Source organism: Macaca nemestrina, chromosome 17, assembly GCF_043159975.1.
Source record: "Macaca nemestrina isolate mMacNem1 chromosome 17, mMacNem.hap1, whole genome shotgun sequence".
Taxonomy (NCBI): domain Eukaryota; kingdom Metazoa; phylum Chordata; class Mammalia; order Primates; family Cercopithecidae; genus Macaca; species Macaca nemestrina.
This window is the reverse complement of record NC_092141.1, coordinates 75,778,985-75,799,764: the sequence shown is the minus strand read 5'-3', so window position 1 is coordinate 75,799,764 and position 20,780 is coordinate 75,778,985. Positions and strand designations below refer to the sequence as shown.

General features: G+C 43.7%; 1 protein-coding gene and 1 pseudogene across 5 annotated transcripts in view; both read right to left on the bottom strand.

Annotated features, from left to right (window-relative positions):
* Positions 1 to 20,780, bottom strand: part of LOC105469029 (protein kinase C alpha) — a 528,020-nt gene that overhangs the window by 42,590 nt on the left and 464,650 nt on the right. For all 5 annotated transcript variants that reach the window (XM_011719548.2, XM_011719550.3, XM_011719549.2 and 2 more), the window contains one exon: positions 1,925 to 2,005. In XM_011719548.2, the coding sequence (XP_011717850.1) occupies positions 1,925 to 2,005 (81 nt within the window). The remainder of the gene's footprint in view (positions 1 to 1,924; positions 2,006 to 20,780) is intronic.
* Positions 2,012 to 20,780, bottom strand: part of LOC139359671 (26S proteasome complex subunit SEM1 pseudogene) — a 31,641-nt pseudogene continuing 12,872 nt past the window's right edge.

The window sequence follows — 20,780 nt, the reverse complement described above, 5'->3', positions numbered from 1 at the left end:
CAGATATGCACACAGACATCCCCATACTTCCTTTAGGTCTTAACCTTATCCTCCCTGGTCATTCTAGCTAAAATTTCAACCTCCCCCAACACGATCTTCTTTCCTGCTTTATTACTTTTATTCCTAGCTTATCTCTGCTGTGTTACACATTTTCGTTATCTAACCTGTCTGCTGTCTCTCCTCCTCTAAGCTGTAAGCTTCATGAAGGTAAGGATTCTCATCTGTTTTGTTCCTTATGGCTGTGCACATCATAAGCGTTCAATGAATAAATACGTGGTGAGTGAATGAAAAAATGAGTCAATGGACGTAACGTGGGAAGGGAAGACTTTTTTCCCCAGAAACAAAGATGTCTTTGGGGGTGGCTCTGCTGCACGGCATGGCCATCTCTTTCCATTGTCTCTGACTAAGGCTTCTGGCTATGGAGAGTCACAGATCTTGGCACTAGCACATTGAGTGCTGGGAATTATAAGAAGCTGCCCACGGCCGAATCATATGTAGTGTAAGGCAGAGATCTGCTGGGTGATTACCAAGCCTGCTTCCCCTGCTGAGCTCTCAGATATGCTATACTTACTGCCTCTTTGTGTCCCAGTGGGGCCAAGTGGCCAGTGGAACCTAGGCAGAAGTGATACGTGCCATTTCTAGGCCGGCCCCTAAGACATCCTATGTGACTGATCATGCTCTCAGCTGAAAGGAGGAGGAATTAGTGGAGAGATCTGAGACCCTAAAAGATGGTGGCGCTGACAGATGCGAGAAACTTGAGTCTTTGAATGACCCTGTGGGTCAGTGCCCCACCCCCACATAGGACTTTGCCAAGGATGTGTCCTATGTGGGGGTGGGGCACTGATCCACAGAGTCATTCAAGGACTCAAGTTTCTTGCATCTGTCAGCCCCACCATCTATTAGGGTCTCAGATTTCTCCATTAATTCCTCCTAATTTCAGCTGAGAGCATGAGGACAGTCACATAGGATGTCTTAGGGGCAAGGCCTAGAGGTGGCAGCTAGTACGACTCACCCTGATGACACAGATATTAAGCCATTATATTAGAAAGTGCCATGTAAGGCAATAAGGCACATGGTTATCTGGTACATGTCACATCATAAGGGAAAGCTAATTTACCTTCCTTAACTGGAAGTTCAGCCTCACTGGACTTCTGTGAAAATTACAATGAATTGCCAAAGGTGAGATAGGAGGAGATGGGGAGAATCTACTAAAATGCTTCTTCAAGGTGACTGTCTTCTTCCTTAAACACTGCTACTAATTACACACATGGGCAGCAGGTGGGGCAATCTTTGCAGACAAACTTGCAGGGAACCATAACCCAACCCCAGTTTTAAGATACTGAAAACTTAAGAGGCCACTGCTGTCATCAACGTGCAGTTTTCTTTTTTGACACCGTGCAATGCAGTGGCACGATCTTGGCTCACTGCAGCCTCCGCCTCTGAGGCTCAAGCAATTCTCATGCCTCAACGGCCCAAGTAGCTGAGTTTGCAGACGTGCACCACCACGTTTGGCTAATTTTTGTGTTTTTAGTAGAGATGGCGGTTTTGCCATGTTGGCCAGGGTGGTCTCAAACTCCTGACCTCAGGCGATCCACCTACCTCGGCTTCCAAAAGTGCTGGGATTACAGCCATGAGCCACCATGCCTGGCCAACATGCACATTTCATAATGTGAAACTGACACTGTCTACACTCCAGGTTGAAGCTTTCAATATGGAGTTTCTATGACCAGTGATAATTTCTGTGCATACTGAACGTGATCCACTTTGAAGGGGGAGTTTCTTCCTCTTTCGTCTGGGTCAGGGACGTCACGCCAACACCACCAGCCACACTAAAACGTCAGGTCCTGCTCTTGAGGCCCAACCAGAGCTGAAGTATTCACATAACACAGCAATAAACAAACATGAAAATGTAGCAAAACATTACCTGCCCGGCAAGCATTTCATACAACAGGACGCCATAGGCCCACCAGTCCACAGATTTTCCATATGGCTGATAAGCGATAATCTGTGTGAAAACAAACACATCAATTACATCAGTGGTAAGTCCAGTAGCCTCTGTCAGAACAGGTAAGTCAAGCAGGTAGGCATTTATACACTCAGTTCATGCAGATGAGGTGCCAAGATCTGTCTTTGATGTTACAACAAGGGAAGAGGATCCTCCAAACCGGACACACCGAGAACTATTACCCCGAAATTCACTGCCCATGGCTGGTTTGGGGAATCTTGTTCTGAATCCACCTGAAGATGCCACAGCACTGTCTGAAGGTAGTTTTAATTATCCTCACTGGCAGAAAGTATGTGGACACTGAGGTGGATTTAATGTTGAGAAAAAGTTAGAGGCTGGGTGCAGTAGCTCACACCTCTAATCCCAGCACTTTGGGAGGCTAAGGCAGGAAGATTGCTTGAATCCAGGAGTTTGAAACCAGATTGGGCAACATAGTAAGATCCTGTCTCTATTTAAAAAAAAATTAAAAAAAAAAAAAAAAAAAAAAAGAAGCCAGAGGTCATTCTGAGTCTGACACATAAGATGATTAAACTATGCAACAAGGCCTTACTAAGAGTATAATAGTAAGGATGATGATAAGGAAACGTAATTTTCTTGTGTTGCACAGAGAAGTGCAATGATATACATTCAGTTTGTTGAATGACAGAAGTTTGTAAAACATTTACAAAAAGGCATAAAATGTAGTAAGCAAATATAATATCTGGAGCCAACTGCAACAAAGAAAATTGGAAACAACTGGGAAAATTAAGATACAATCTGGATGTCAGATGATACTGAGGGTTTACCATTCATTTTGTTAGGTGGCATAATGGTATGTTGACTAGTTAGAAAACATGTTTTCTAACTGGGTGTGGTGGTGTGAGTCTGGAGTCCCAGCTACTTGGGAGGCTGAGGCAGGAGGACCATTTGAGCCTAGGAGTTTAAGGCTAGCCTGAGCAACATAGCAAGACCCTGTCTCTTAAAAAGTGATAATAATATTAAAACATTTTTAAAGTGTGCTTATCAGTTAGAAATGAGTATATTTATCGGTGAAATAGATAAGAGATAAAGTATTTATGGGTGAACTGACATAATAAATTAAAAAAACACTTTAATAAATGAGGTGGGAGAAAAACAGATGAAATGAGTTGGCAAATGCTGGCAGCTGTTGAAATTGAGTGATGAGTCTACAGGGGGCTCATTCTACACTTCCTTCTACCTTTGTGGCTATCAGAAGTACTAGAATAATTCTATAATCTCCCTTCGTGGAAGGCAGTAACATGGATTTGAATTTCTAAGTATGGCAGGGCTTATTAAAACACTGGCTCCATTACCTCTCAGGTAGGCTGTGTACCTGCTGCACACAATTCCCAGACCCATGGATCACGTGCCAGGGTTCAAGGTCAAGACACACTTAACAGGTACTCAGCACAACCATTCTGCCATGTCGCTTACAACTTTTACTTTGACATGTTCTGGGTTTTTTTTTAATGGTCCAGAATGTCTAATTAAATGTCCTGGGACATAAAACTTTCTGCATGTCTGCCCACTTTCATTTCTTTAATGTATTACTAATATTTCTGCATGCAGAATGAGAAACACGAGAACCAACAGTTTGCCTAAGTGTGGGCAGCAACAAGGGTAAACAAGATTAGATCTGGCACCTTTGTAGCTCATTTCCTTGACAAGAAAATGATATAAACATAGGAACCTACAAGGAGTCTCTAATTTCTTTTACAACCTTTGTTCTCTTCTGCACATTCTTTTCTGAAAACTTGGAAAATACAAACATAAAAAACCCCAACAAATGAATCTCCAGTCTATTGCTTGGAGATGATACATCTCATTCCAGTTCCAGAAAAAATTTTGCATCAAAGGAGTTGCATATTTTTATAACCTTTGGTACAATGGTAAATTGCTCTCCCAAAAGGACTGGACTGAATTTATCTCCCTGATACCAATGTCACTATATTTTCCATTGCCAGGTAAAACATTTCTGTTAAAAATAATCTTTTTGTGCTTTTAAAAAAAATTCCACAAGCCATGCATGCTCATTAAAAAACAATTAGAAAGAAAATGAAAAGCTAAAGAAATAAGGAAGTGGCCAGGCATGGTGGCTTATGCCTGTACTCCCAGCACTTTGGGAGACCGAGGCAGGTGGATCATGAGGTCAAGACATGGAGACCATCCTGGCCAACATGGTAAAACCCCGTCTCTACTAAAAATACAAAAATTAGCTGGGCGTAGTGATGTGTGCCTGTAGTCCCAGCTGCTTGGGAGGCTGAGGCAGGAGAATTGCTTGAGCCCAGGAGGCGGAGGTTGCAGTGAGCCGAGATTGCTCACCACTGTACTCCAGTCTGGGCGACAGAGCGAGACTTCGTCTCAAAAAAAGAAATAAGGAAGTAAAATTGTTTATGATCTCACTATTCAGAAATATTAATAATGTTATGTTCATATAAAACCTTTCCATATTTTTTCTGTGTGATATATGTATGCATATGCATTAAAAACTGAATTATGTGCACCCGCTATTCTGTGGTCAGTTTGTTTATTTAATAATATATCATGAGTATCTTGGCAAGACCTTCAACTATTTCCGCAGGATAAATTCCTGTCAGTAGAATTGCTGGGTCAAAATAAATGCTTCTAACTCAAAAGTACAACTTTTAAATACGCATTGCTGTCCAGGCACAGTGGCTCATGCCTGTAATTCCAGCACTTTGGGAAGCCGAGGTGGGTGGATTACTTGAGGTCAGGAGTTTGAGGCCAGCCTGGTCAACATGGTGACAACCCGTTTCTACTAAAAATACAAAAAGGTTAGCAGGGCATGGTGGTGCATGCCTGTAATCCCAGCTACATGGGAGGCTGAGGCAGGAGAGTTGCTTGAACACATGAGGCAGAGGTTGCAGTGAGCCAAGATCAACCCCACTGCACTCCAGCCTGGGTGACAGAGCAAGACGCTGTCTCAAAAAAAAAAAAAAAAAAAAAAAAAAGACACATTGCCAGGTTATTCAAAATAGTAGCACGTTTACTCCCACCAGTAAACAAGTGCCCGTTTTCTGAATTCTCAAACTTCTGGCCTTAAGCATTATCCTAGTTATCTTCCCAGACATGTGCATCTTCATGTAAGCCAGCCCAGTCTTTGGCAAGGAACTACTCAAACTCATTGACTTCACCAAGAGACCTAGGTCTACCTGCTGCTTTTTCTCTCACATTGCAACCCTCCACATCCAATACTTCCCAGATCAGCAGGAAAGTTGGAACCCTCACTCTTGCCTCAACACAGCCGCTCCCATTGCTACTGCTGCCATGGCAGACATTACCATAGAGCTAGAAACATTTAAACACGTACTTCTATCTGGATCAGAAAGAAGCTGCTATGTTAATTTTAGGACTACCTTTAAGTCTTAATAGGGCCAGTCGGGGGGCGTTGCTGATCTTGGCTGGGTGCTCACACATCTGGGAGTCAGCTAAATGCTGGCTGATCTAGGCTGGTGCCATTGTAATCACTGGGCAATTCTGTTTCCATTTGTTTTTTGAAGTTAGAACAGAAAACAGAGCACTGCTATACCACAAAAACACAGATTGACTATATAATTTCCCAATTGCCTAGATTAAAAAATTGTGAAAAACTTAAAATTAGTAAGTGTCTGAACAAATGTTTACATGGAAGCTTTCCTACTCCAGCATTCTACATTTAAACATCCTATCCTATTACCTACTATGGGAGACACTGCCATAGTACATTTAATAACTATTTGTTTAATGAATAATGAATATATAGATAAGTGAATGGATGCATGAATGAACAAATGAACTTACACATACTTGGATCTGTTTCTGGTCTTTCCATCTGTTTCTCTGGTAGCATTCTCTATTTCCTGCATCTGAATGGCAGAAGCTGTGCCAACTAGAAATGTATAAATCTGAGAGGAAATATAAAGTACTCCCACGAATGGAAGCATTCCACCCATGGGAAACTCTGCTTATCCAGAAAAACCAGGGGGATAATTAAATGAGTGAATGTAAATGGATTTTGTTTGAAAACTGTAGGGTGGTATGCAAACATCAAGCGCTGCTATAATTTTGATCAAATGATAAGTCTCTTCCATTTATCTTAGTGGGAAATCTTCAATTAGTCAAACTGGAAAATATCATTTTAAAAAAGAACTTGAATCAAAGGATTAACGAGCCCAACGATTTTCTTTGAAAAGGATCATAAGACCCAATGTCTTGGCTTAGGGCTGTTCTCTAAAATAATATTCTGGTTTTTTGTTTGTTTATTTGTTTTTTGTTTTTTTTTTTGAGACAGAATCTCGCTCTATCACCCAGGCTGGAGTGCAGTGGCGTGATCTCGGCTCACTGCAACCTCTGCCTTCTGGGATCAAGCGATTCTCCTGCCTCAGCCTCCCGATTAGCTGGGATTACAGGTGCCCGCCATCATGCCTGGCTAATTTTTTGTATTTTTAATAGAGATGGGGTTTCACCATGTTAGCCAGGATGGTCTCGATCTCCTGACCTCATGATCCACCTGCCTCAGCCTCCCAAAGTGCTGGGATTACAGGCATGAGCCACCATGCCCGGACCTTTCTAAAATAATATTCTAAGAAAATGTGACAAGGTTCCACAAACATAATTATTGTTTCACACACCTTGTCCCTATCAACGGAGTCTTTGTAGAGCTGCAAATTATAAAATTAAAGAAAAACACACTCTGTGATGCTAGGTGGGAAATGTGGCTTTCCCCAAACAAAATTCGCAAGGGAGAAAAAGTTGTGCAGCAGGTCACACTGTTCTCAAGATGGTCCTGGTTGGGAGCGGGGAGGTAGAATGCTAAAGGAGAAATGCATAGGAAAAAAATAACATATTTGGAACTCAGTGGCTAGCTACTGACGTCCTTCTCTAACAGTTCAATCCAAAGCAAAGTATTAAACACAGGAAAATTAAGATCTGATTCATACTGGCTATTTGGAAATGCTTTTTTTTTTTTTTTTTTTGAGACAGTGTCTTGCTCTGTTGCCCAGGCTGGAAGGCAGTGGCATGATCATAGCTCAATGCAGCCTCAACTCCTGGGCTCAAGCAATCCTTTCACCCAGACTCCTAAATAGCTGGGACAACAGGCATGCGCCACCATACCCAGCTAATTGCTTAACAATTTTTTTGGAGAGACAGGATTTTGCTTTGTTGCATAGGCGTGTTGGATTACAGGTATGAGCCACCATGCCTGGCCTGGAAACGCCTATTTTAACTGAAATGAGTTGTCCCTTCCACAGTCCCTCAGTCTAAAAGATCAAGAGCTGATGTATACACTGGATTCTCATTTCAAACTAACAAAAACATTTCCTTGAGAATAGTGGCAGTTTCTATCCATAAACCATATCTTGTCCCCGCCCAAATCTCATCTCGAATTGCAATCCCCACATGTCGGAGAAGGGCCTGGAGGGAGGTGACTGGAGCATGGGGGTGGATTTCCCCTTGCTGTTCTCCATAATAGTGAGTTCTCACAAGATCTGATGGTTTAAAAGTGTATGGTGCTTCCCCCCTTGTTCTCTCTCTCCCCTGCTCTGCCATGGTAAGACATGCTTGCTTCCCCTCTGCCTTCCGCCATGATTGTAAGTTTCCTGAGACCTCCTAGACATGCTTCTTGTTAAGCCTCTTTTCTTCAGAAATTACTCAGTCTCAGGTAGTTCTTTATAGCAGTGTGAAAATGGACTAATTGCAGTGGGGGGATAATTTCACTTCAATTCCAGTGGTGTAAAACCTAGGTTAATGGTAAAGATAAACCTACCCCAGAAAGCAAACTTAAAAATGAATAGGGGACAGGTGTAGTGGCTCATGCCTGTAATCCCAGCACCTCGGGAGGCTGAGGCAAGAGGATGACCTGAGGCCAGGAATTGGAGACCAGCTTGGACCACATAGCAAGACCCTAATCTCTACCAAAAAGAAAAAGAAAAAGAAATGGCTGGGCATGGTGGTTCACGCTCGTAATCCCAGCATTTTGGCAGGCCAAGGCGGGTGGATCACTTGAGGTCAGGAGTTTGGGACCAGCGTGGCCAACATGGTGAAACTCTGTCTCTACTAAAAATACAAAAATTAGCTGTGTCCAGTGGCACATGACTATAATCCCAGCTACTCAGGAGGGTGAGGCAGGAGAATGGGAGGCAGAGTTTACAGTGAGCTGAGATCGTACCACTGTACTCTAGACGGGGCAACAAGTGAGACTCCATCTCAAAAACAAAACAAGTCAGTGGGAAGAGTCTTAATAGGCTATCATATTGCCATATCAGAGAATAAATTAGAATCAAAGGCACAAACCCTCAGCATCAGATAGTATTCCCCAAACAGCCCATGTGCTCCCCTACGTTTCAGTTTCCTCTGCTTTGGAGCCACATGACTAGTTCTGGCCAATGGACAGTGAGAGGAAGTGCTGTTGCCCTTTTGGGTTGAGGCAATGAAAAGCCCACTTGCCTCCTGCCACTGTGATTCTAGGGAACACGTGTTCCAGATGACTCAGCTGCAAGATGAGGAGAGTTTTTGCCTGATTTGCATCAGACTGTATGCGAGCAGTAAGGAAATACTGGTTATGTTAAGCCACTGAGATTTCAGGGATTGCTGTGGCAGCAAGAGTTGTCCATTCTAAAAACTTCCTTCATGTAAGTGAATCACACAATCTCAGCTATTCTACAAATCCTGTCCTGGCCAAGTAGCAGGGCAACAGAAATTCTCTTTGGATGAGTGAAAGTCCACTTTCTGGGCACCTACTGCAGGCTGTACCCACTACACACATCTTGTATAATCTGATGAAGCAGAGTTGTTATTACAGTCCGTCTTCACTCTGTACCAGCAGTAAGTTCTTGGAAACTGATTTTAAGTAAAACAACATGTAGCAGGTCCTCAAATAACGTCATTTCCTTATAATGCTGATGAGGGAGAAAAACCTAGTTTTGTTATACATCATTTCACTTGAAGTCACAGTTTCCAAGAACCTATCCACAATGTTAAGTGAGGTCTTACTGTATTCTCATTTTATAGGGAGAAAACAGGCTCTGGAAGTTTAGAGACTTGCTCAAAGCCAAGCAATTAATATGTGGAACTGAATACTGACACATTTCTTTTAAAGATACAATTTTATCTTTTCATTGTATTTTCAAATACATTGATACTGGGATTAATGAAATATTAATCAAAGGGCCCTGAGGATTAAAGAGATTTAGTGGAAAGCATCAATTATTTTAAGTAACTATATTTCAAAAGCACTTGAATAAAATTTGCTCTTGTAACTATGTTAAACTATGCTTAACTTTGTTAAAGCCAGTCCCCACCATCTGTGTATGTTATGTTACTTGGTGTTTCTTTTTTTTTTCAGATGGAGTTTCGCTCTTGTTGCCCAGGCTGGAGTGCAGTGGTGCAATCTCGGCTCACTGCAACCTCTGCACTTGAACCTCCCAGGTTCAAGCAATTCTCCTCCCTCAGCCTCCCGAGTAGCTGGAATTACAGGCGCCCACCACCCAACCCAGCTAATTTTTGTATTTTTAGTAGAGACAGGCTTTTGTCATGTTGCCCAGGCTGGTCTCGAACTCCTGACCTCAGGTGATCCACCCGCCTTGGCCTCCCAAAGTAAGTTTGTTTTTAACAGAGGCAGGGCTGAAGCACCAGTGTTGCTGTGTGTATCAGGTAAAGGGTGAGTGAGGGCTGAACAAATCAGGTTATACTTTGTTTCCTGTCCTATATTCTACAAATACCTGAGCAGTGTTGCCAACCACATCTCTCTGCTTGGGGGATGGAAACTGATGTCCGAATTTGGAGAGCCATCAATAGGCAAGGGTGCGGGAGCCCCGTTTCCGGTCAGAAGGATTCATGAATCCTAAAGGCCATGGCCACCTGATCGGTTTTGCCTTAAGTTCTACAACAAGTTGGCTCCCAGCTGGCTCTTCATTTTCTATTTCCATGGCATTAAATTCCCATGACTCCTTCTGGCAACACGCTCTCCTTCCTCCAAGGCTTACCAAAAGCAGAATGCCAAGTGCCAAGGCTCGTTTTTCTTGCGACAGCACTCATCCTCATCAGCCGCATACAGCCCGCCTGCTCAGCCACTGGGCCAAGATTAAAAGTCACTCTGAACACTGCAGTGCCTTCAATTGTAACAATAGGATGGGATTTAGAATCTAGCCAGAGCATTTCTTCCCAGAGAAATGTGTCGCCTGTGGCGTGTGTACCAGATAACACGGGAGGTCCTGAAGATCGAAGCTACACGTACAGGGCACAACCTCACCACTGCACATTCATTTTTGGACTAAAGCATATCTTTCCTCAATGAGCAGCTGCAGTTAATAAGCACCCCAGTTAACCAAAGCCTCACTGTAAAAGGGAAAACAGTGTTAGAGAGCCCCATAGGAAGATAAACATTCAGACACACATGACTTAGGATGTTGGCTATACCGTCCCTATTCAGCTGTCTACAGCCACTATCCAATACAGTAGCCACTGGCCACCTGTGGCTTCTGAGCAGATGAAATGTGGCTAGTCCAAATGGAGATGCACTGCAGCTGTAAAATCCACATCATATTTTGAAGACTTAGTATAAAAAGTGCAAAATAGCTCATTACTTTTTTTTCTTTTTAAAGACATAGCTCATTACTTTTTTTTTTTTTTTTTTTTTTAAAGACACAGTCTTGCTCTGTTCGCCCAGGCTGGAGTGTAGTGACATGATCTCGGCTCACTGCAACCTCCGCCTCCCAGGTTCGAGCGATTCTCCCACCTCAGTCTCCCGAGTAGCTGGGATTACAGGCACCCATCATAATGCCTGGCTAATTTTTAATATTTTTGTAGAGATGGAGTTTCACCATGTTGGCCAGGATGGTCTTGAACTCCTGATCTCAGGTGATGTGCCTGCCTCGGCCTCCCAAAGTGTTGGGATTACAGGTGTGAGCCACTGTGCCTAGCCTTCATTAAATGTTTTTATTCATTAATAAATTAACTTCATCTGTTTTCTTTCCAACTTGTTAAAAACTTGGCTGCTAAACGCAGTTTTGGCTTGTATTTTACTTCTGTTGGACAGTGCTGGCTAAGACCCTCTGAATTCCACTGGCTCCTATGGCCCATTCTGGTTCTCTGGCTCTCATTGGTCTAGGGAGCCAGCTTTGGGCTGAGGACCAGGCTCAGAGACTACGGAATGGATGAGGAGACTCTCTTGTCTGTCCCCTATGGGGATAGGAGCAGGTGTCTCTGGTGCTTGTGGGCCAATGCGGGCTTGCAGCCAAGCCTGGGGCTGCCTGATATCCTGAAGCCCCAGGCAAGGGGCTGAGATGGCAATCTGGTTTCCCATAATGGAGAAACTCACAAAAGGAGAGGCAGAGTTGGCAAGAAGGGCTACAGCTGCACATGGGAGGTTGAGCTGTGGCTTCAAAGACAGACCTCCAACAGGGCCACTGTCATTCAATTTTACTGCTATTTGTCATTAAGATCATTATTATTATACTTCTAAGAGCCAACTGCTTGGGGAAATGTCAGGATGTTACAAATGGCTGCCTGTCTTGTAAAAATGAGATATGAATGAGCTTTCTTCCAGCCCAGGCACAGGACCAAGGCATGAAAGGGACCAGGGGGTAGCTTCTTGTCTTGTACCAGGCCAAGGGCCTGCAGCAGCTGGAAGGATGTCGCTCCAAGGCCACCCAGCCTTCCACTCTCTACCAGGGCTTCACACTCAGATGCCTCCCAGAGAGGGTGGGACTCCAGGAGCTTTCTAACCTCTGAAAGCTCCAGCCTGGGAGAGCCTGAGGACGGTACAGGAAGGTTTTAGAAGCTACTGGCAATATTAACCGTAGCTGTAACCAACATCACCACTGTAGGCATGTGCCGAGAGCCAGGCTCTTTAGCTCTGAAGCTCACCTAATCCTCACAAGGCCCATTGCAAAGATGAGGAAATAAGGTAGAGAGAGGCAGAGTAGCTTGCCCAACATTACACAGCTCGCAAGCAGCAACGCTTGGATTAGAACCCTAGTCATCGGCTTTGGCATCCATACTTCTGACCCTTTTTCTACACTGAAGGCCTTGATCCAGGGCGGTTCCCCAGACAGCGATGGTGGGTACTTGCCCAGTTTACACGACTCCCGCTGAAAAGTGGCCCAAATGCTTAACAGGATCAAAACAGCCAAAATGCCTCCTTCACTTGGGAGCTCTTGGCTCTGAAGGCTTTTTCTTGAGGGACCCCATGGACCTATCAAGTATGTGTATGGAGATTCACTCTCCCATTCTTGGCTGCACTTGAACTGGGATTCTACTCTTCATTTTTGTGCTGTACGTACACACCAACCCCTAGAGCCCAATCTTAAATAAAAGGCCTGGCCACAAAAGCCTCTTCCCAAGCTGTCATTACAAAGTAACGGTGGCCTTTATGCATAAAACACGCTCAAGTCCTTTTACTGTGTCAGGGAAACAAAGAATATCCTTTCCTTTTTTTCAAAAAACAGAAACATTTTGATGAAAAAATTATAGTTCTTTTGAAAAACATCATCCATTGCCAAGGATAGAACACAGGACACCAGAGGCACTCTTTACATGTAACATGGTCGAAGCACGGTCTGGCGCGTCCAAACAGCACCGTTTGGAAAGAGGACAGGCCTGAAGGTTTTCTGGGTGTTCTGATCTGACAGCTTGGATCTTCAGTTTGGTAACTGTCTCCTCTACTTGCTCCTGCGGGGCCCACAACTCCTGGAGCCTTTGTCATGTCTACTGAGACTGTCTGCCCCTACTCAACCCAGACTTCTCCCTGACTGGGGCTGGGCCATCCACCTCTGTACCCAGCACCAGAACCTCAGGCACGGGGCAGACACAAGGTTGTGCTGGAGAACTAGTTGGATCTAATCCAAGACCACTCCATAGACACCACCTACCTCTAAAGTGTAAAATCAAAAGGGCTGTTAGATTTGCTGGATTGCTGAGTCTGGAGGGGTGATTTAGAAAAGTGTTTTCAAGCCGGGCGCAGTGGCTCACGCCTGCAATCCCAGCACTTTGGGAGGCCAAGGCGATAGGATCACTTGAGGTCAGGAGTTCGAGACCAGCCTGGCCAACGTGGTGAAACTCTGTCTCTACTAAAAATACAAAAATCAGCTGGACGTGGTGGCGGATGCCTGTGATCCCAGCTACCTGGGAGGCGGAGGCAGGAGAATCGCTTGAACCCAGGAGGTGGAGGGTGCAGTGAGACGTGACGCACTGCACTCTGGCTTGGGTAACAGAGTGAGACTCCGTCTAAAATAAATAAATAAGTAAATAAATAAATAAGCAAATAAATAAGGTGTTTTCAGGGTTCTGAAGAGGATCCTGAGGCTCGAAGTGGCATAGCAGCTTGCTGAGGTCATGGGGCTGGTTAGCAGCAAGGCCAGGAAGAGAGACGCCTCAGGTCTTCTGACCGTGTCCTCTTTCTAAAGCATTGTAACAGAGACCAGCGTGTCATAAACAGAAAGCCCCGCAGCAGGGGAGACGTGAAACACCCCCAACTCTCAATCGAGATACTTCCTAATCAAACTCCTTTCCGATGGCACAGCCAAGCTCAGAATACAAGCGGGAAGCAGAATGGGGTGAGAGAGCTCTGAACCCAACTGCTGGAGGGCAGGAGCTGTGTGACTTTGGCTAAGTTGGTTGGCCTCTCTGATGTCCTCAGCTGTGATCTTGGGATTTCAGCATCCACCTGACAAGTAGGTGGTGGGGATTAAATGGCATTATGTGTATTAAAAATGTGCTTACTGCAGGTGAGTTGAATACACATAAACTTCATACTGCCTAACACTAGAAATAAGAACTGGCCTATTAGAAATAAACTGGTGGGTGAAAGTTATTCAAGGAAATAAACTGAACTTGGTTCAGAGGGGGACAGAGGAAACATTATGATATGACAGCTAACACTAAAAATATATGTTCAACACTCTAAAATGACTGTTGGCACCTGGAAATTCTTAAGCGACAATAAACCTTCCATTCATTCTTTCAGCAAATATTAATTTACCGTGTATCAGACATAGTAAATCAGAAGTGAATCAGGTACAGAAGAGAATCAAACAGATTTTTAAAAATCTCCCCTCAGGCGATTAAATTGATTTTTACTGGAGCAGTAAAACTCCAGACTTCTCTGTTTCCTCATGGTATCAGAACACCCTCCTTAGTCCTCTCCTTTGCTCATTCGCACTGAGTATGACTGACTGTACATTTCTATGGGTTGGACACTCTGCTAGGTATCACAGATTACCAAACTAACTGGGAAGGCAGACAAATACACTAAGATGTGACATCCAAGATCAAGGATCTTACTATATCACATGGGAAATTATTGTAATATTTGAAATCCTTGGACAAAGCGCATTAATATAAAAATAAAGAAAACTGGCCAGGCACAGTGGCTAACATTTGTAATCCCAGCACTTTGCAAGGCTGAGGTGGGCGGATTACTTGAGGTCAGGAGCTCAAGACCAGCCTGGCCAACCCCATCTCTACAAAAATACAAAAATTAGCTGGGTGTGGTGGCAAGTGCCTGTAATCCCAGCTGCTCGGGAGGCTGAGGCATGAGAATTGCTTGAACCTGGGAGGTGGAGGTTGCAGTGAGCCAAGATCGTGCCACTGCACTTCAGCCTGGGCAACAGAGTGAGACTCCATCTCAACAACAACCACCACCACCAAATAAATAAAAAGAAAAATAAAGAAAATTACCACAAGATTAAAAACAAAGAGTCTAGAGTCCAAACTATGTATTTCTTTTTTTTTTTTTTTTTTTTTTTTGAGACGGAGTCTCATTCTGTCGCCCAGGCTGGAGTGCAGTGTGTGATCTTGGCTCACTGCAACTTCCGCTTCCTGAGTTCAAGTGATTCTCCCGCCTCAGCCTCCTGAGTAGCTGGGATTACAGGCACATGCCACCACATCCAACTAGTTTTGTATTTTCAGTAGAGACTGCATTTCACCTTGTTGGCCAGGATAGTCTCAATTTGACCTCGTGATCCACCCACCTCGGCCTCCCAAAGTGTTGGGATTACAGGCGTAAGCCACTGTGCCCAGCCTGTGTATTTTCTATTTAGACAAAAATTGTGGCTCTGTGTAGAATTGGAGAAAACAGAAAATGATCTAATGGTGATTACACCAATGAAAGTGCTTTAAAATCTATTTATAGTAGCCACCTTTTCTTACCTCCCTGTAAGAATGGGAAGCCAACAACAGAACAGCCTAAGTACCCCTCCCACAAAAGGCCAGAAGAGGATCAAATGAAAGCAGTGTTTGCAATTGTTTACACCGGCCTCAAACAGCAGTTAATTCCTAGTATACATGTTGGATTCAACTTGCTAATATTTTGTTGAGGATTTTTGCATCTACGTTCATGAGAGGTATTAGTCTGTAGTTTTCTATGCTGGTGTTTGTTTATCATCCTTTAACATCCACGGGATCTGTAGTGATGCCCTCTCTTTCATTTCAGGTTATTAGTAACTTGTGCTCTCTCTTTTTCTTAATTTGACTTGAGGCTTATCGATTTTATTGATGTTTTCAAATAACTTCCTTTTGGGTTTGTTGATTTTCCCTGTTTCTTTTTTTTTTATTTAATTTTCTATTTCATTGGTTTCTGCTCTAGTTCTTCTTTTCTTTTGCTGACTGTGAATTTAATTTGCTCTTCTTTCTCTAGTTTCCTAAGATGGAAACTTAGGTGATTGATTTTAGATCTTTCTTCTTTTCTAACACATGCATTCAATACTATAAATTTCCTAAGCCCTGCTTTAATTGCACCATACAACATTTGATAAGTCATATCTATGTTTTCATTTATTTAACAATATTTTAAAATTTCTTTTTAGATTTCTTCTTTGACCCACGTTATTTAGAAGGGTTCTTCAAGTATTTTGGAATTTTCTAGCTATCTTTCTGTTACTGATTTTTAGTTTAGGTCTATTGTGGTCTGAGAGAAGACACTGCATGGTTTCTATTATTTTCAGTTTGTTAAGGTGTGTTTTATGGCACAGAACGTGGTCTATACTGGTGAATGTTCTGTGTGAGCTTGTGAAGAATGTATGTTCATTCTGCTGTTGTTGGATGAAGTAGAGTCTATAGGACATTATTACTGAGTTCAACTCTGTCCCTACTGATTCTCTCCTTGCAGGATATGTCTATTTCTGATAGTGGGGCACTGAAGTCTCCAAATAAAATAGTGGATTCATCTATTTCTACCTGCAGTTCTATCATGTTTGGCCACGTGTATTTCAATGCTCTGCTGTTAGGTGCACACATTAACAACTGCTATGTTTTCTTGGAGACTTGACCCCTTTATCATTATGTAATGCCTTTCCATGATAACTTTCCTTGCTCTGAGGTCTGCTCTATCTGCAGTTCATATAGTGATTCCTAATTTCTTTGATTAGTATTAGCATGATATATCTTTTATACCCACTTACTTTTAAACTACATGTGTCTTTATACTTAAAGTGGATTTCTTGTATAAAGTCTTGTTTTTTGATCTAGTCTGGCAATCTTTTAATTGCTGCATTTAGACCAATGACTTTGAAAGCGATTTGTGATATAACTGGATTAATCGATGCCATATTTGTTATTGTTTTCTATTTGTGGCCCTTGTCCATTTTTTTTTTGTCTCCCACTCTTTTTCTGCCTCTTGTGGGTTTAGCTGAGCATTTTATATGATTCCATTGTTCATATCAGTTACTTCCTTTTTTCCTTTTCTTAGTGGTTGCCCTAGAATATGCAATATATATTTACAACTAAACCAAGTCTACTTTCAGATAACACTGTAACACTTCATGCATAGTGAAAGTAGCTTATAACAACAAAATAATCCTAATTTTTCCCTCTTGTCCCTTCTATCACTGCTCTTGTTCATTTCACTTATACATAGGATATGCACACACACTAGAATATGTTGATATTATTTTGAAAAAACTCGTTAGATCAAGAATACTAAAAATAAAAGTATTTTACTTTCACTTATTCCTTCTCTGATGCTCTTCCTTGTTAGTTTTTATTTCATAATCATAAACTTAACTCTGGAATCCAACCAGGCATGGAAGGGAATAAGGAAAACATGGAACCCAAAGAACTGCAGCAAGAGCACAAAGATGAGAGGCTACTGCGAGCAAATGGAGTGGAGGGGTGCTCTCCTGAGCTACGGAAGGAATGTCTGGTGGTTAAGATAGAACAGGAGTCAGATTTATTAGAGTGTCCACCGTCAGCAATGATGAGCTTCTTGCTGGTCTTGGCATTCTTGGACCCAAAGTGCTCCGTGGTTTCTACGATATTCTCTTCACTTTGCCAAAGACCACATGCATGCCACTCTGCCATTCAACCCCTCAGCCTTGGCAGTACAGATGAGAAACTGGGAACCATTTGTACTGGGTCTAACATTTGCCATGGACAAGATGCCAGGACCTGTATGCTTCAGGATGAAGCGCTCACCATCAAATTTCTTCCCGTAGATCAAATTTCTTTCCTGACACCAGTAAATTTTCTTGGAAATGTGATGGTGTGTGAAGTAACCACTCTGACACACAAACCCTGGCATGATTCTGTGAAAGCAAAGAGCCCTTATAACCAAATCATTTCTCTCCAGTGCTCAGAGCACAAAAGTTTTCTGCTGTCTTTGGAATATCGTCTGCCAACAGCTTGAAAGAGATGCGGCCTCCTGTTGAAGAACACAGTGGGGCTGACCACGGCTGCTGCAGGGGGCTATGGGTGGCAGCAGCATCTGCAAAGCCTGCCCTTCCTTTCTCCATGGAGATCCAAGTTTCTGACCTATGTCAGTTTCCTTCTCTCTAAAGAACGTCTTCTGGCCGGGCGCGGTGGCTCACGCCTGTAATCCCAGCACTTTGGGAGGCCAAGGCGGGTGGATCACGAGGTCAGGAGATCGAGACCATCCTGGCTAACATGGTGAAATCCCGTCTCTACTAAAAATACAAAAAAAATTAGCCGGGCCTGGTGGCGGTGCCTGTAGTCCCAGCTACTTGGGCAGCTGAGACAGGAGAATGGCGTGAATCTGGGAGGCAGAGCTTGCAGTGAGCCGAGACGGTGCCACTGCACTCCAGCCTGGGCGACTGAGCGAGACTCCGTCTCAAAAACAAAACAAAACAAAAAAACTTCTTTTAACATTTCTTGCCAGGCTGGTCTACTGGCAACACATTTCCTTTGTTTTTGTCTGAGAAAGTCTTTATTTCTCCTTCACTTTTGAAGGACAATTTTGCAGGATACACAATTCTAGGTTCATTTTTTTTTTTCTCTCTCTAAAAACTTTAAATACTTCACTCTACTGTCTTTGCCCTTCTTTAGGTAACGTGTTATTTTCCCCACTCTGGGCTTCCTTAAAATTCTTTGATTTTTGCATTTGAATACGATATGTCTAGTTTTTTGTTTTGTTTGAGCATTTGTCCTATTTTGTGTCATCTGAGCTTCCTGGCTCTGTGATTTGGTGTCCGACATTAATTCAGGAGACATTCTCTGTCCTGACTGCTTCAAACATTCCTTGTTTCTTTCTCTCTTACGTCTCCTTCTGGTGTTCCCAGGGCACATATCTTTTGTAGTTGTCCTACAGTTCTTGGATAGTCTGTTCCATTTTTTTTTTCAGTCCTTGTTTGCCATTTTGGAAGTTTTTATTGTCATATTCTCAGGTTCAGGGACCCCGGACTCAGTTGTGTCCAGTCTACAAATAAGCCCATCAAAGGCATTCTTTATTTCTGCTCCAGTATTTCTGATCTCTAGCATCTTTTCTTCCTTAGAATTTCTCTCTGCTTACACTGCCCATCTGTTCTTGCATGCTGTCTACTTTTTTCCACTAAAGCCCTTAGCAAATTAATCATAGTTTAAAATAATTCCTGGTTATGGCCAGGCACGGTGGCTCATGCCTGTAATCCCAGCTACTTGGGAGGCTGAGGCAGGAGACTTGCTTGAACCCAGGAGGCGGAGATTGCAGTGAGCCGAGATCATGCTACTGGACTCCAGCCTGGGTGACAGAGCGAGACTCCATCTCCAAAACAAACAAACAAACAAACAAAAAAAACAAAACACACACACACACACACACGCACAAACAAAACTCCTGGTTATTCTAACATCCTTGCCACATCTGAGTCCGCATCTGATGCTTGCTTCATCTCTTCAAACTGTTTTTTTTTTTGTTTTTTTTTTTTTGCCATTTAGTGTGCTGAAATTGTTTTCTTGAGGGCTGGACATGGCACACTGGGTGAAAGGAACTGTAGTACATGAGCCTTTAGTGATGTGGTCGTGAGGTGTGGAGAGGGGAAGTGTGCTACAGTCCGACGATGAGGTCTGTGTCTTGTGGGGAGCCCGTGCCTGTGGATTGTGACCTTCACAAGTGCTTCTTGGTCTCCCCTCTCCTCCTCTTAGGTGGGAGAGGATGGGTGGAGGGGATTGGAATCGGGTATGTCCCTTCTCCTTGGTAGGTTAGGTTCTGATAAAACCCCAGGAGCTTAAGCTCACATTAGCGTCTCCTGAGGGAAGCCCTTGTTAAGAAGAACGGGATGCTCTGGCGTATTTCACAATGGTTATTACTTTTCTCCTCTCCCTGCCAGAAGCATGAGGCGATTTTTCTCCAGCATTCACCGTGAGGACCTGGCAGAACTTCCTGAAGGAAAACTCAAAAAAGCATGGAGCCCCTGTGACTGATTCTCAGACTTGTCCATACTTAGCCTCCAGCAATTTGCCAATTACAGATCAGGTTTTTGCATCCCAGCACAGGTATCCAGGGAGGTTTCTGTTCTGCTAAGTTGTAATTTTCTGTATCTGCCTGTCTGTCTGATTTTGGGGATAGTGGTTTGCCCTGTGACCTCATTTTTCCAATGGCTCTAGGGAGGCGAGAATTCTGCCACTGAACCACCAATGCTGGTGCACTGGCCACGAAATGAACCCAGGTCTGCCACGTGGGAGGCACCAATGGCTCTAGGAAGAATTGCTGATCTTCCAGTCCAGCTTTTCACTTGTTAGGGTGGAATGATGACTTCTAAGCTCCTAACATGCTGGACTGGAAACCAGAAGTCTGTCCTTTTTCTGTGCAGAAAAGAATTGTACAACACTGGCTTGCAAGGTACCTGGAAACAATTCAAGGCTGGGCGAGACAGCCCCGGGTGCTCAGCAAACACAAAGAACTGTAAAGGTGTTTGACTAAAAGAACAATCTTCAATAAAAGAAGCCATAAGAAAAGGCGAACACTTCACCAGTGGTGTCTCGCCGGCAAATAGTGTCAGGCAGCGGGGTTCAGCAGTCTCCTGGGCTTTGGGTCAGGAAGCCAGGAGCGTGAAGCGGCCCCAGGACACCTGAATCATGTGTGATGGGGCGGTTATGAAGGAGGCGTGACTGGACTAACCTTCTGAAGGAGCCATAAATAAAACTCTGAATACGGTGCTGGGCTTTTGATCTGGCAGAAAGGCGCTCCCCACACCGTCACCCATGCGGCGCTTCTCCAAGTCTGGAATGTGCACTGGGGGGTGTGGGGTGTGACTTTCTGTGATCCTCAGAGGAGGCACTGACAATACTGGGTCAGGTGAGAGGAGGCAGCACCGTTTCAAGTCTTCATGGAATGCTTCCAAGGACGCTCTCATTTGGGATGAATCTCTTTTTAGCTCTTCTGTAAGGCTAACTGATCCCGGCAGAAATCGGGAAGGTGACTGTGGACCAACTGGCTCTCGAAAAGCATCATCTAATTGAGTTGGGTCACCTGACCTTGGAATTGCATCCCCCGCCGCCCAACCCATGTGCTGAAGCCCTAACCCCCCAGTGTGGCTGTTCTGTAGAGCTTAGGCCTTGAAGGAGG